The 12,482-nt window shown below is 46.1% G+C and overlaps 1 protein-coding gene across 6 annotated transcripts in view; it reads left to right on the top strand.

The window, feature by feature from the left end:
* Positions 1-337: 337 nt before the first annotated feature.
* The window catches only part of Mmd (disintegrin and metalloproteinase domain-containing protein mind-meld), a 47,087-nt gene continuing 34,942 nt past the window's right edge, over positions 338-12,482 (top strand). The window contains exons 1-13 of one of the 6 annotated variants that reach the window (XM_077699848.1): positions 338-942; positions 1,317-1,364; positions 2,203-2,345; positions 3,402-3,481; positions 4,109-4,178; positions 5,895-5,977; positions 6,666-6,729; positions 6,794-6,854; positions 7,301-7,371; positions 8,625-8,651; positions 8,854-8,913; positions 9,261-9,332; positions 12,316-12,482. In XM_077699848.1, the coding sequence (XP_077555974.1) occupies positions 849-942; positions 1,317-1,364; positions 2,203-2,345; positions 3,402-3,481; positions 4,109-4,178; positions 5,895-5,977; positions 6,666-6,729; positions 6,794-6,854; positions 7,301-7,371; positions 8,625-8,651; positions 8,854-8,913; positions 9,261-9,332; positions 12,316-12,482 (1,040 nt within the window). In that variant the 5' untranslated portion in view covers positions 338-848. Of the gene's footprint in view, positions 943-1,316; positions 1,365-2,202; positions 2,346-3,401; positions 3,482-4,108; positions 4,179-5,894; positions 5,978-6,665; positions 6,730-6,793; positions 6,855-7,300; positions 7,372-8,624; positions 8,652-8,853; positions 8,914-9,260; positions 9,333-12,315 lie in introns of those variants that run through there. The other 5 variants (XM_077699849.1, XM_077699850.1, XM_077699853.1 and 2 more) reach the window with 5 other exon arrangements.

The following is a 12,482-nucleotide window of genomic DNA, read 5'->3' on the forward strand; positions in this document are numbered from 1 at the left end:
GATGCGAGAATTTTTAATTCTGGTTGTGAATCTTTAATTTGGCTTTGTTGCTAATGGCACAGAAAAGAGGCACGCCGTCCGTAACTCGAATTTGCAAATTTGCTTTTATTGAGCTGTAATAGCATCGCATTTTCAGTCATGCACATGGAACTTGTGCCATATTGCCTGCGCGAGCGCCCAGCCGAGACTGGCACAGCGCTCTCCTTCCAGATTACACTATGCTGATGATCGACGGGCGGATCAGCCAAGTGCGCGGAGAAGCGCGCGCGACACCTGAGCCCCAGAGGGTGAAGGGCATCTCCGAAAGTGCCAAAGCCACAGGGCGCGCTGATGTGAGCGGTCGAGCGGATTACTAGCGGGGGACGCGTTATGCAGGACTCGCTCGTGGCGTAGCCTCGTGGGCTTGCGGCGCAGCGCTCAGCGCTCCAGGATTAGTCACGGCCCGGGGCCTTCGAGGAGGAGAACCGCGGTGGCGCCACTTCCAGCGGAATCATCGCCAGAGCTCCGGTCGGCCGACTCGTAGCGCTCGGACGTAGATGCTCGCCGCGGTCACGTGATGGGGCCCCCGATGACGGTGATCGATCTCGGGCGGACAGGGCCTTCGGCGCGCTGCTGCTGCCGCTGCTGCTGCCGTCGCTTCCGCCGCTGCCCTGGTCGGGCCCTCGCGATCATGGTGGCGCATGTCGGTCGGCCGCAGCTCGCCTGAGCACGGCTCCGCAGCCAGCAGCGCGCGGCACCGGCGGCGCCCCCACAGCGAGCAGCGCGGCGGCCGGCCGCCATCTTGGTCGTGGCGAGCGACCGCGGTCCGTCCCATGGCGCGGCAGCGTGATGAGGAGCGAGCCTAGGCGATGCAGGCCCCCGGCGAGTTGCTGCTCCTGCTGCTCGCCCTCGGCCACGCGGCTCCGCTGCTACTCGCCCAGCACGCCGCCCGGCTCAAGAGGGGTAAGCGCTCCCCCCGGGGGGGCCGCCGCCTTCGCCGCAAGGCGCGCGTGTGATGTGGGGCAGCCGCCGTGCGCGCGCGCTCCAGATCATGCCGAGAAGCCCGGCTCCCGCCGTCGGAGTACGCCCGCGCGCACCAGCGCGCTCGGGGAGGCTACCCCCGCGAAACGTGCCCAGCATCTCCTGTCCACCTCACACCTGAAAGCTAGTGGTTTCGTCTTGCTGGCGGCCTATGCCCGCAGTTATGGATTGACGTGCATTTTATACGTTATGTTGCTTGGCAGATTTGTGAAGGATGTAGCGATCGCTGGCATTTAAGTGATTTTTTTTTCACAGGAATACGTGACTTATTACTGTGCGCTTTCATTTTCCTGCAGAGGCTGATTCGGCCTTTGATGAGCTTCCAGACAACAGCCGGTTACTAGGTAAGGTATAACTTACAAGTATTTCTCTTGATTTGATTCCCATTGGTATATTAGAAATTACGTAAATTTAAGTCAATCGTAATAATCGTGCTTATTTTGCTAGGTTATACCTCATTTGTAGTGTTATAACTTGACTCTGGATGCTGCTGAAGCTGCGCAGGCCTTCATCAGCTAGAAATGTCTAGTGAATTTGATTCAATTGTGCAATTTCTAAGCCATATCTTGTGCGCGATTCAAAGATGGCCCCTGACGAACTTTTAATTTGGTCACTTAGCATGTAGAACAAGTTGCAATGCATTTAGGGCTGCACAAGAAAAAAAAAAGACCACAGGCACTTATGAAAATTTATGCATACAATCAATAACTTATTTAACAAATCATATCAACATATACGCGAAACACCTTACTGCTAAAAATAGGTCTGGGCTACAATAGTGCCATACTAACTGATACGGTATTTGTATGTATGAAGAAACATGAGCTCAGTTGTGTATGTTATGGTGGTGCAACACTAATTACCAACAATGGTCTTTTTACACATTATTTTGTTGACATATGTAAGGATGGAGAACTACATATGTGCAGCAGCAACAAATTCTAGTTGCAAGGGGGATTTAGTTTTTATCCTTATTGAAGGGGCATTCATCTGTCACAGTAACGTTCGCCTTCATGGGAATATGCTTGCATACTGGCTTTATTACATAAGGCATGCTACAAGGAGGCACGTTACATAATGCCCAAAGTGACCATATTTGCATGCCGGTCGTCTAAGATACAGCAGTGCGAAGCCAATGTGACTGCGCCCATTCATTGACGGCCCCCAACTAATTGCACGCAGTGGTGGACCGGCTCAAGCGGTATCCGGAAAATGAGCGGCTCATCGCCAGCATCCCGAGCCGCATCTACGAGGTGATCTACCCAGTGCAGGTGCGCCACCACCAGAAGCTGGGCATTTCCACCAGGGATACGACCGCCAACAAGGCAAGTGCGCTGCACCGCACCCGTGCAGCCCTAGAATCCCCAAAGAGGAATACGCACTCACCTATGGCCGAATCGACGGCCACAAACGTGCGGGCTGTCTGTCTGTGCTGAATGCTCGTGTTTGTAGCTTTGAGTGACAGACCCAAACGTGAATTAAATTGTTACTATACTCCGGAGATCACTCCATCTTCTAAGTTTTTGTATATGCGATCATGTTTTGCATAGAATGCGTGTTGGTTGTCTGGGGGTGTTGTTGAAGGGTTGTAGAGAACACTACATCCTTCTTTGTGTGCAGTAGATGCAACAATTTTTTAATGCATTTTCATTAGGCCATTTCAACAGTTTGAGCTTCATGTTGGATGATAGTATTGCATCCATACTCCTCAAACTGCAATGAGAGTACTTGCTTACTTTGGTTTAGCTCAGTTGCTTTTTGTGAAAACTTCAAGAAGTGCAGTGGTGTGGCTTGAAGATCGCACTTGTAGCAAGCAAATCCTTTTGTTACAGTAGCAATTGGTCGGGTGAAGTACGTTATAACGATGAGCCTGTTGAAATTGACAGTTTGCATTGTTTCTTTGGAAAGCCTGTGACCCATGCATTAACAGGAAGTTAATGAATAAGTTCAGTGGAAAAACATGATTTGATGAGGAGTTGCTGCTAACCAGGTGGACGAAGTATTTTGAGCTGAAGCTGTGTGTACTGCCATGAACAGCTAGAATTTTAAAATAAAGAGGAGCCAGCTTTTCTTTTATTTTCTTTTTCACGTTTTTTTTTTTCAGGTTAAATGGGATTTTGCATTCAAGATATTCCACAGATATTCCACTGATTTAAGCATATTGGAGAGAAGGTTTTCTACTGAGTTGGCTATTTAGGGGAATAACCTAAATGAAGTCTGCATAAGTGGGTCATACCAGAGCAAAAGCTCAGTGCCCTTTTTGTGCACTCTTTAGTTTTTGATGATCAAGGGATAATCTAAAGAGGCTTGATATTTCATACACATGTCGTTAGGTGATTAGCCACTATTCACACATTTGCTTCTCTGGTTTTGCCTTTCAGACAAACAAGCATTTTCATCAAACATCCCTGCTCATTAAGGCATTTCATTACAAATTTCGATTGGAACTCGAGCTCAATGAGTGAGTACCTACATTTTTTTCTGTGACCTTTTCTATGTAGAGACATTTTTTAAAAGAAAATTTGTTTTGTGTGTTTTGTGTTCTGGTCTACATGGTGCAGCCGAAAATATTTTGGGGTGTACCTTAAAGAGTTCACTATGTGCTGGTCTTTTTGGGTACACCTGAAAGGTGATGTTGGCCAATAGTTGTCGTGGACAGGCATAAAAGAATCTGCCAGTACAAAAGTTAGATTTTGCAGTTTTTACTTCAGAATTAAGGCACATTATATGCACCTCATATACAAACTGTAAATCAGTGCACCGTGGTTGTTTAATCAAGATCATCACTTGTTATGAAGACTGAAGACGTCTTTTTCCTGCATTGCCGAAAAATAGATAGTTGGACAATTTTTTCGTAATACATTTCCTCCTTCTGAAACAGCGCAGGCTTGGTGGAACATTGAATTTATCGAGTCAGTTCATAATTTAGTCGTTGCATTTTATGCTAAAAGGCAAAACGGGGGCTTCTTCTACTGATTTTGTTGGGGCAGTCTGGATAGTGTTTAGCCGCAGCGAGCAACTGAGGAACATAGCAGTGTCAGTGTGTGTGGTGGACGGGCTTCCATCGGAATGGCTTCTTCTATTGCAGCTACCTTCTTGCCCCCAAGATGCTTCAAAAGCACCTCCACCCTGACGGCATTTGGCAGCTGTCCAGTCAGGTGGGTGTTGTAGTGCTCATACAGCCCTGTTGGCATTCCTGCCCTGCTTAAAGGGTCAGTGCAGTGAATTGGTCTTGTCTGTAGCTGTATAATGCATGTAATCTGTTATTTTGATATTTAGTGGAACCTTAGTGTACTGTTAAAGGTGGCCAAGGAGAAGTAGTCCCATGCCACGCCAATTATCGCTGTAGCATCTCATTGGTTTGCAAAGTACTGTAATGCAATTTCAGCCTTCATAATTTTTATTTTCATCCATTTTGGTGTTAATATAAACTTTTGTTTGTTCATGTTCAAGTTGTAAAGGTTAAACCTCCTAGCAGTCTGCTTAATTTAGCCCAGCACACTTTCCGGTGCGCTGTCCTAGTCGACGTCAGTAAATCGGCAAGAACGACGATGCGAAAAGAAACCGCTTTTGAGTATTTTCTCATTGAGAAAAAAAAAACAAATGCTTGTAAATAAGCTGTCAAAACTCCAAACTTGGCCTGCACATTCTAGACCTCAGTCTGGTTAGGAATGCATTAGTTATAGTGTTTGCAACTCACTTGTGCATCATTTTAGCATTTTACAATGCCCCTGAAGAGTCCACAAACTCTTACGCAAATGTGGTGCGAGGATTCATGGGGCCCACATTGCATGCCGAAAGTCTCCTCCGCCTCGACATAATTTTCTTTCTGTCAACAAAGTTGGCTTTCTTTTGCTCAGCACAGTGTAAGATTTGAAGTTAGATTTTTTGAGTGAGGCAAAACTGCACAAACAATTAAAGCTTGTGCAAGAAGTGCGTAAGACAAACTTTCCAATGACTCTATAATCTTGCGATATGTCATCGGCCAGTGTTTTGCTCAGCACTCTCTTAATGCTCCCACATCAGTTTCAGTACCACTGATACGTGATCTGCGTGTTGTGACGGTGTTACTGCGTACCTCTTAATAAATGTCTGTCAGGTTTCTAAGCTTAGCCTACATGTTTATTCAAATAAAAAGAGAGGTGAGTGCCTCTTATTAGTTCCGAATGGAGCTTTCTCTGTTCACACCTCAGGCAGCATTTCTGTTGCACTTTCTGGTGTGCACAGCTTATTCTTTTGGTAAGTCCTACTCTAATTCACTTCAAGCTACCGTATTTTCGCGCGTATAACCCGCACCCCCACTTTCCTTCGACGAATAAAAAAAATATATCCCTGCATATTACCTGTATATTTTCTACATAAGAGATTGGACCAATCTACTACTCAAGCAACATTACACATTTATTTATGCAAAAGAACTTACCTGGCTGACTACGTAACTAGATGATCTGCTTCATACATTTTTTCAGGTTGGTATATTGTTAAGCTGTTTGTGCAAAATAAGTACTGTCAATGGGATAACAGTGGCTTAGTCGCTATTACTGCTGTGAGGGCATCACAACCCAGCGCGAATTGCGATGAAGCTGCACCAAACAAATTACCTCGCATATAATCTGCACCTCTACTTCACCCCTGAAATTTTCGCATTTTTCGTGCGGGTTATACGCGGGAAAATACGGTATCTCATTTTTTCAGGGTCAGTGGGCCATGTTTCAGTTTCAGGCACACCTAACTTTTTCAGGCAACACTTCCGATATAGTTTGTGCAATTGTGAATAAAAGAAGTACTTTTTTTTTTTCCTGGCTGTGTTTATGTAACATGGGGTGCAGAACCGTGTGTGATGTGCGCTGCACTGGGTTTGTTGGGGGACTCAGGAGGTGGAGCACTGTTACTACCATGGCACCATCAAAGACTACCCTGGCGCTGTAGCTGCTTTTCGTACCTGTAGCGGAATCAGGTGAGAAAGCCATCCTTTAAAATTTTTCCTGTTTGTACCAGTGCTGCTGCTACTGCCTCTGGTGCTACAGTGAAAACCTTGCTAATGTGTCAGGGTCTGGGACTGACTTCAAAGGTGGTCATTTCAAGTCCCGGAAAAATTGCTTTTCTCACTGCGATAACTTTTGTTACATTTTCTTTTTTGCCTCTTTGTAAGAGATGTGGTTGAGTTCTGCTGTCAACCCCATTCAGCCACTATGATTTTTTGCTTCATGCCCTCCCAGTTATCATCATTACTGTTCATTTCGCACATGCGCGAGCACACACACACACATACATACAAGCATGCACACACAAATGCACACACACATAAATAGCTAGTATTACAGGCACCAATTTCCAGAGGCCTGTAAAGTGAAAACGCACAATTCCTGAGAACATATTTCCAAAACTATATTGAAAAAAGTTGCAGTAAAACTGATATTTTGCATCATAAGTGCCGAAAAACAATAACAGGAAAAATATAATAAGAGTTATACTGTATATATGTGTATATATGTGGGTGCACAAGACACATGGACTATATATTTCCTATTTCTGTACAGGAATGTCTGTTTGCTGAGGCTCTGAGGTACAGCTTGCTATAGTTGTAGCATTTACGCATCTGCAATTTGTGTTCACCATCTGTGTGATCCCCGGCCTCTTTGCAGTGGCATCATCCACATCCGCAATGAGACCTTCGTCATCCATCCATTCTACGGGGGCGACCTCTCGGTGAGTGCTTTCCGCATTCCTGTGCGAGAAGGGGCTTTCCCTCATCACAACCTCTTGCACGCAGCGGGTCCACCCTCATGTCATCTACAAATACTTCAACGCCAACAAAAGCACTTACATCTGCGGTGAGTGGTCATTTTCTGCGCCTGGTTACCCAGACTGTCATTCCCTAGTTACATTAGCAGGGCTACAGTAAGGTATACAGTAAAAGTAATGACCTCGCTTCATTGAAGGCAGGCAGTGAAGATGAAAATGATGACAGTGTTGTAGCTCTGCGGCGCACATCAGGCGAATTGACTTACCTGGCTTTCTTACCTTACTACCTTGTGACAATATGGCTTCTTTCAGAAAGCAGTAGCTCGTAAAGTGAAAGCTAAGTTGCATGGCCTTGTGATAGTGTACGTTCTAACACGTTTTAATGAGACTAATCTGGTAGTCGTGCCTGGGCATCCTCCATGGAGGACTGAGTATATCTGACAGTGTCATACGTTTTCTTACTGAGGGGCTGTTGCGCAGCTAACTCATCACGTGACATGTGGCTAACCAGCCGAGTGTGTGGTTGTGCATGCAGGCAACTCGCGCATGCACGAGTGGGGCTTCAAGCACTTCCGCAAGACTCTCCCTCCTCCGCCCAGATACAAGGCAAGGCTCTCCCTCTCCTCCCACCAACCACACTCACCGCTTAATTAAGCCAGCGCTGCGACTCCCTTGCCACTGATAGCCAAGCACCGCATGTGTCGGGAACACCTACTAGATTAATCTATTCTTCGCTTCTTATGAGGCCCAATTTCTTGCTCTTTGACTCTGCTGACTATGCTTCTCATGCCCTGTTGCACCCTGCTGGGGGAAAGAGGCTCATCCTAAAGTGCTTTCACATCTTCTGCTTTGTGTCTCTCTGCAGCCTCGAAACCCAAAACATCTCATCATGCTTACATGACAATTAAAAAAAAAGCGCGAAAGCTTTCGAACATCAAAACTGCGTCAAAATTTTGCCAAAACCTTTACTAAAAGTGTGTCCAACCTTCACTGAAAGTGCATCCAATCAGCTGTGAAACCTTAAAAGAGACAAATCGGAAACAAAGAACAAACCCATGCAATGATTTCTCATGCACTAAGTAAACCTGTAGACTCGAAAACTTTCCTTCTTTCCCTTTCTATCTTTAAATCTTCTCTCATATGCCACGTGGCAAAAACATGATAAGTAAACCTGTAGACTCGAAAACTTTCCTTCTTTCTCTTTCTTTCTTTAAATCTTCTCTCATACGCCACGTGGCAAAAACATGAAGCAAAAAAAAAATAAAGTAAACACATCTACGAACGACCTAAATGTATACCGATACGTGGTGCATGGGATCAAGGTATACTATTGTAGTCCTTCATGGTCGATGCGTGTATTGTCTTATCTAGAACCGTTCCTTTTTCACCATTTTCAAGTAACCATTTTGACACAATCGAAGTTCGGTTACGCACACGGGCTGTGTGTCCAGAGATCTTATCAGAGCTTTTCGGTCGACCAACCGACCAAAATTAGTCTTTGGTATGCTGTTTTGGTTTGCACACAATGGGGCAGGGGGACATGAGCTCATTGAAAAATACTATGAACGGTAAACACATATCAAGCCTTTGCATAAAGGCTGTTGTGTATCTTGGAGCAAAGGTTAACGCACAGCTGAACATTGGAATGGCACATTGGCGTAGGCTCAACTTGGTGCTTCCATTGTTATGATTAAAATTTCGTCACCAGAAGATCTCTTCTTTAGCAAGGGCTGAGTCATGCTCTTTCTCCTTTCCTGCTTTGCTATCCACACTGCTTTGTGCGATGCAGTGAGGCTTGTATTTTCCTCGCATTTTTGAAGAGAGAAACGCTTCACTGCTTGCTTGCACTTGCTTTGCAGACTAGAATCCAGCCCCGGGCTGACAAGGTGGGCATCATGCACGTCTTTACACACTTAGTGTTAGAACTGCATGTTGGCAAAAAAAAAAAAATTAGTACGGAATGCTGAAGTTGACTCCCGAATTAAATTTTTCCTAGTCGGTTTTCATTTACTCTGAGGGTTGTTTTAGCCAACTGCACTTCACCGAGCTTTCTGTCTCATGCAAGGTATCCTTGATTTCCTTTTGCAGAGAGACGTACGAGAAGTGTACAAATTCATTGAGCTTGCCCTTGTACTAGACCAAGCCATGGTGAGTGACCACAGCAATCTTTTGTTTCCCTTTGAACCTTTATGATGGCATGCAGAGATGGAAAATGCACAACTTATGCAAATGTGTAGCATTGGAGTGTGCATTGTGATTGGCGCAGTTCCTATAAGCTTTAACCAAACCCGAAGGCAAATTCAGTCGATCAGTAACTTATTAGGCATCACTGAAATTCTAAAAACTTATGTTGGGTACACAGGAGTACCTAACAAAAAAAATTTAGGTATAGAAGCTCATGAGGATTGTAAATTATACAGCTACTTTGCTGCAATAGTCTGGAAATGTCTAAAAAGTACACTCACCCACATTTTCTCGCCTGCTTCTGAACGCAGTTTGATGCCCGAAACAGCACCCGTTCGGAGGTGATGAGCGACGCCATCCAAATAATCAACTGCGTGGACATGGTGAGTGATGATTGCTCTCTCGTGCTGAGTTGACTAACAAGAAGGCGCAATGTGGTCTCCTTGCTATGTTTAGCTGGTGGCTCTGTCCAGCAACTGTCAACTGATGCTGCACAGGCCATTGTTATATATGCTGAATCTGGAATGCTCTCAGTGTCCACCAAAGCCCTAGATTCTGCTATGATAATATTGGTCATGAAGATAATATGAATCCACGAAATCTCATTTGAGAATCACTAGTGGGCAAACATTTGGAACGTGGTGTATTCCGAGAATGGTGTCTACTGTTTGATTTTATTTGCAGTACGGCTTTACCATTCAAAGTATTAAAGGCCAACTGCACTAAAAATTTCGACCTTTTGAAAACCCTATTTCCGTATAGTCTGCTTAAAAGAAAGCAACATACACGCGTGGACGCCGCAAGCGGTCAGCAGAAATCTGTGATTTTGAAACCAAAACTGAGGAGAGCGCGGCCATTGCAGTGATGTTGAAGCCGTCCAGCGAGTGGCCGGACGGTCAGCAGCTCGGGAGAAAGTCTGCGTGCAAGCTCTACGTGTGCATGGGGCAGCAAATGGGTGAAGCGCATGAAGCAGAGCTCGAGTGGTTCTCCAGATGCGTGGCTGGCCAGAGGAATAAGCCCGTATCGGCTGGAACGTCACAGGCGCATCATGGCTGTTTACGTGATCCACCGGCAGGTGCAGCGTGGTCTGCGGAGGAGCTTTTTTAAACGCTTCTGACTGATTAACGAGGCGTTTCACGGGGCTACCACTCGTGTCCCAGCTGATTTGGGGGTACTTACTATGCATTAAAAGTAAATTTGGTCGAGGAGTAGGACTTTAAGAGTTTTTTTAATTTTTAAAATTTACAATCAAATATCGAACATGGTGGTTAGTCATACAACGCGAGGGATGAGAAAAGTGGGAATGACCCATGCGCTGGAATCTCACAAGACTGAAATACCTTTTTAGGGACTAGTAACGTGGCATAATTTGTGGCAACACGTGCATCAGGTTTTCAGCAGAAGGACTTGAGAGTCTTGAGAGTAGTTGATTTGTTTCTGGTACAAAACTCCAGGGATGTGGTGACTGCATAGGTTGGCAGGCTCACTCATGCATGCACTCACACACACACCCACTCACCACTCATGAGTGAGTGGTGACTGAGCCTCGCCATCGTTTTGGACTGGCGAGTGGGCGTGCGAGTGAGTGCGAGCCCCACACGCAGTGAGCCTCGCTCACCACTCGCAAACTCGTGTGAGTGCCACTCGCGGCGAGCCCCACTCACCACTCGCGAGTGCGATTGCCACTAGCCGTAAGCCTCACTCACCACTCGTGAGTGCACACACGCTACTCGTGCCATTTACGGGGATTACCGTGGTGAGCACTATTCGTCGCAGCAGCCGCTCACTGTGATGGTTGTTAATGGAGGGATTGCTTTTAGCTTCGGAAATATGTCGTCACTGAGGTCCTGCTATGGGGCACCCTAGAATTAATTCTCTGGTGACGTGTTGATTTAGGAATACGATTTGGATGGCCTTCTGCCGCCGTAATGCACTAATGCTGTTCGGATTCATAACTCATGGAGGGTCTCCCTCCTACATTCGCGTGCGACGGAAGACGACGAGTGGTGAGTGCGAGTGGGAGTGGTGACGTCAAATGGTGAGCGTGAGTGAGTGCGAGTGGTGAACATGAGCGCAAGAGAGTGCGAGTGGTCACGGCGAGTGGTGAGTGTGAGCGCGAGTGGGTGCGAGTGGTGGAGGGCACATTGTGAGCAAGCGTGCGAGTGAGTGCTAGTGGTGAGGGCGACTTGTGAGCGTGAGTGTGAGTGTGAGTGAGTGCGTGAGGAAAAATATATTTTTTTGTGTGAATGCGAGTGAGTGGCGCCAAGTTTTGCCAAGGTATGGGCGACTGTTGGCGGTCTTAGACTCGGTACTGCGTTCTGAATTTAGTGTAGCTATACAGTACCTGCTGTGCTCGTTGCCTCGCCTTGACCTGGCAAGTTGTGGGAAATAAAATCGCTGAGGACAATGCTGTGGTTACATTCAGACAGCTCCTATGTCATCCTTGTATGCACTGGCCATTGTATGACATTCCAACTCACTGGATTCTCTACCATATCAAAGGAGCTGAAGTTGGCTCGGCTGCAAGACACACAAACTTTAAAGCTTCACCACAAGGCACGCGCATTTTGGTTGGCTTTTTTGCAAGAAGCCGCAGCTGTGCCAAGAAGCCTAACATACATAGGCCTCGTGCAAAACTAGCGTCTGCCGACTCTGGTGTACGTTGGAGCTCTGACAGCACAAATTTATTTCCTGGAAAGAAGACAATTGCCAATATAGTGACATGAGTGAGGAACCAAGAGTTACTACCTGTTGCTTACGTGTGCAATAAAGTCAAACCAGCCTGGTCAAACCAGCTGCTAGTATGCCTAGCTAGCTGACACTTCTTTTTACTGTCTGGAGGAAGAGAAAAAGGGCAGAAGCCTCTCCGTACTGAAAATAATGTTGGGGAAGTCTAAGTTCTTCATGAAAATGTTCATTTTTATCCCATTGCTTTGCCATTCTGTTATATTATTTTTTGTAATATTTTATACCTTTTTTCTTATTGAGCACTGGTACATTAAATGTTAGGTAGAGTGTTTTTTTTTTGTATGTTTGCTTTAGAAATACTTGTATTTGATTTGCAGCCACTTCTTGTTGTTATTTGTTATCTGAATTTATTTGCAGTCAAAAACCTCATATTGCACGCCTGTAGTCTTGCACGATCTGCTCCGTCACCGAAGAAGGCAGCTTAACAAAAGTCAAGCAGTAGAAGGCATGCTTTCTGGTACAACTAAAGCTGCAGGTCTGTACTGTAGTGATTATTAGCGCCTTTTGCATTGCTAAAGGAGGGAGTGACACCAACGTGGGACGTCTACAGAGGGGCAAGGTTGTTATCGGCGGAGAGCAGAGGGAGAACACTATCTCCCTGCCCCTTGTGGTGCGCAGTACTTCCGGACGGTGAACACCCGGGTGTCGATTGTGTACCTGGAGACGTGGGCCACGGGCGACCAGATGGAGCACACGAGCGACATCCGCCAGGCTCTGCTCAACTTTGTCGACTACTCGGCCAAGAACCTCTACAAGCAGGCCGTCGACGCCACCCACTTACTCAC

The sequence above is a fragment of the Haemaphysalis longicornis genome, unplaced genomic scaffold, assembly GCF_048455015.1.
Source record: "Haemaphysalis longicornis isolate Haplotype H1 unplaced genomic scaffold, Haemaphysalis longicornis Haplotype H1 scaffold_2, whole genome shotgun sequence".
Lineage (NCBI taxonomy): Eukaryota > Metazoa > Arthropoda > Arachnida > Ixodida > Ixodidae > Haemaphysalis > Haemaphysalis longicornis.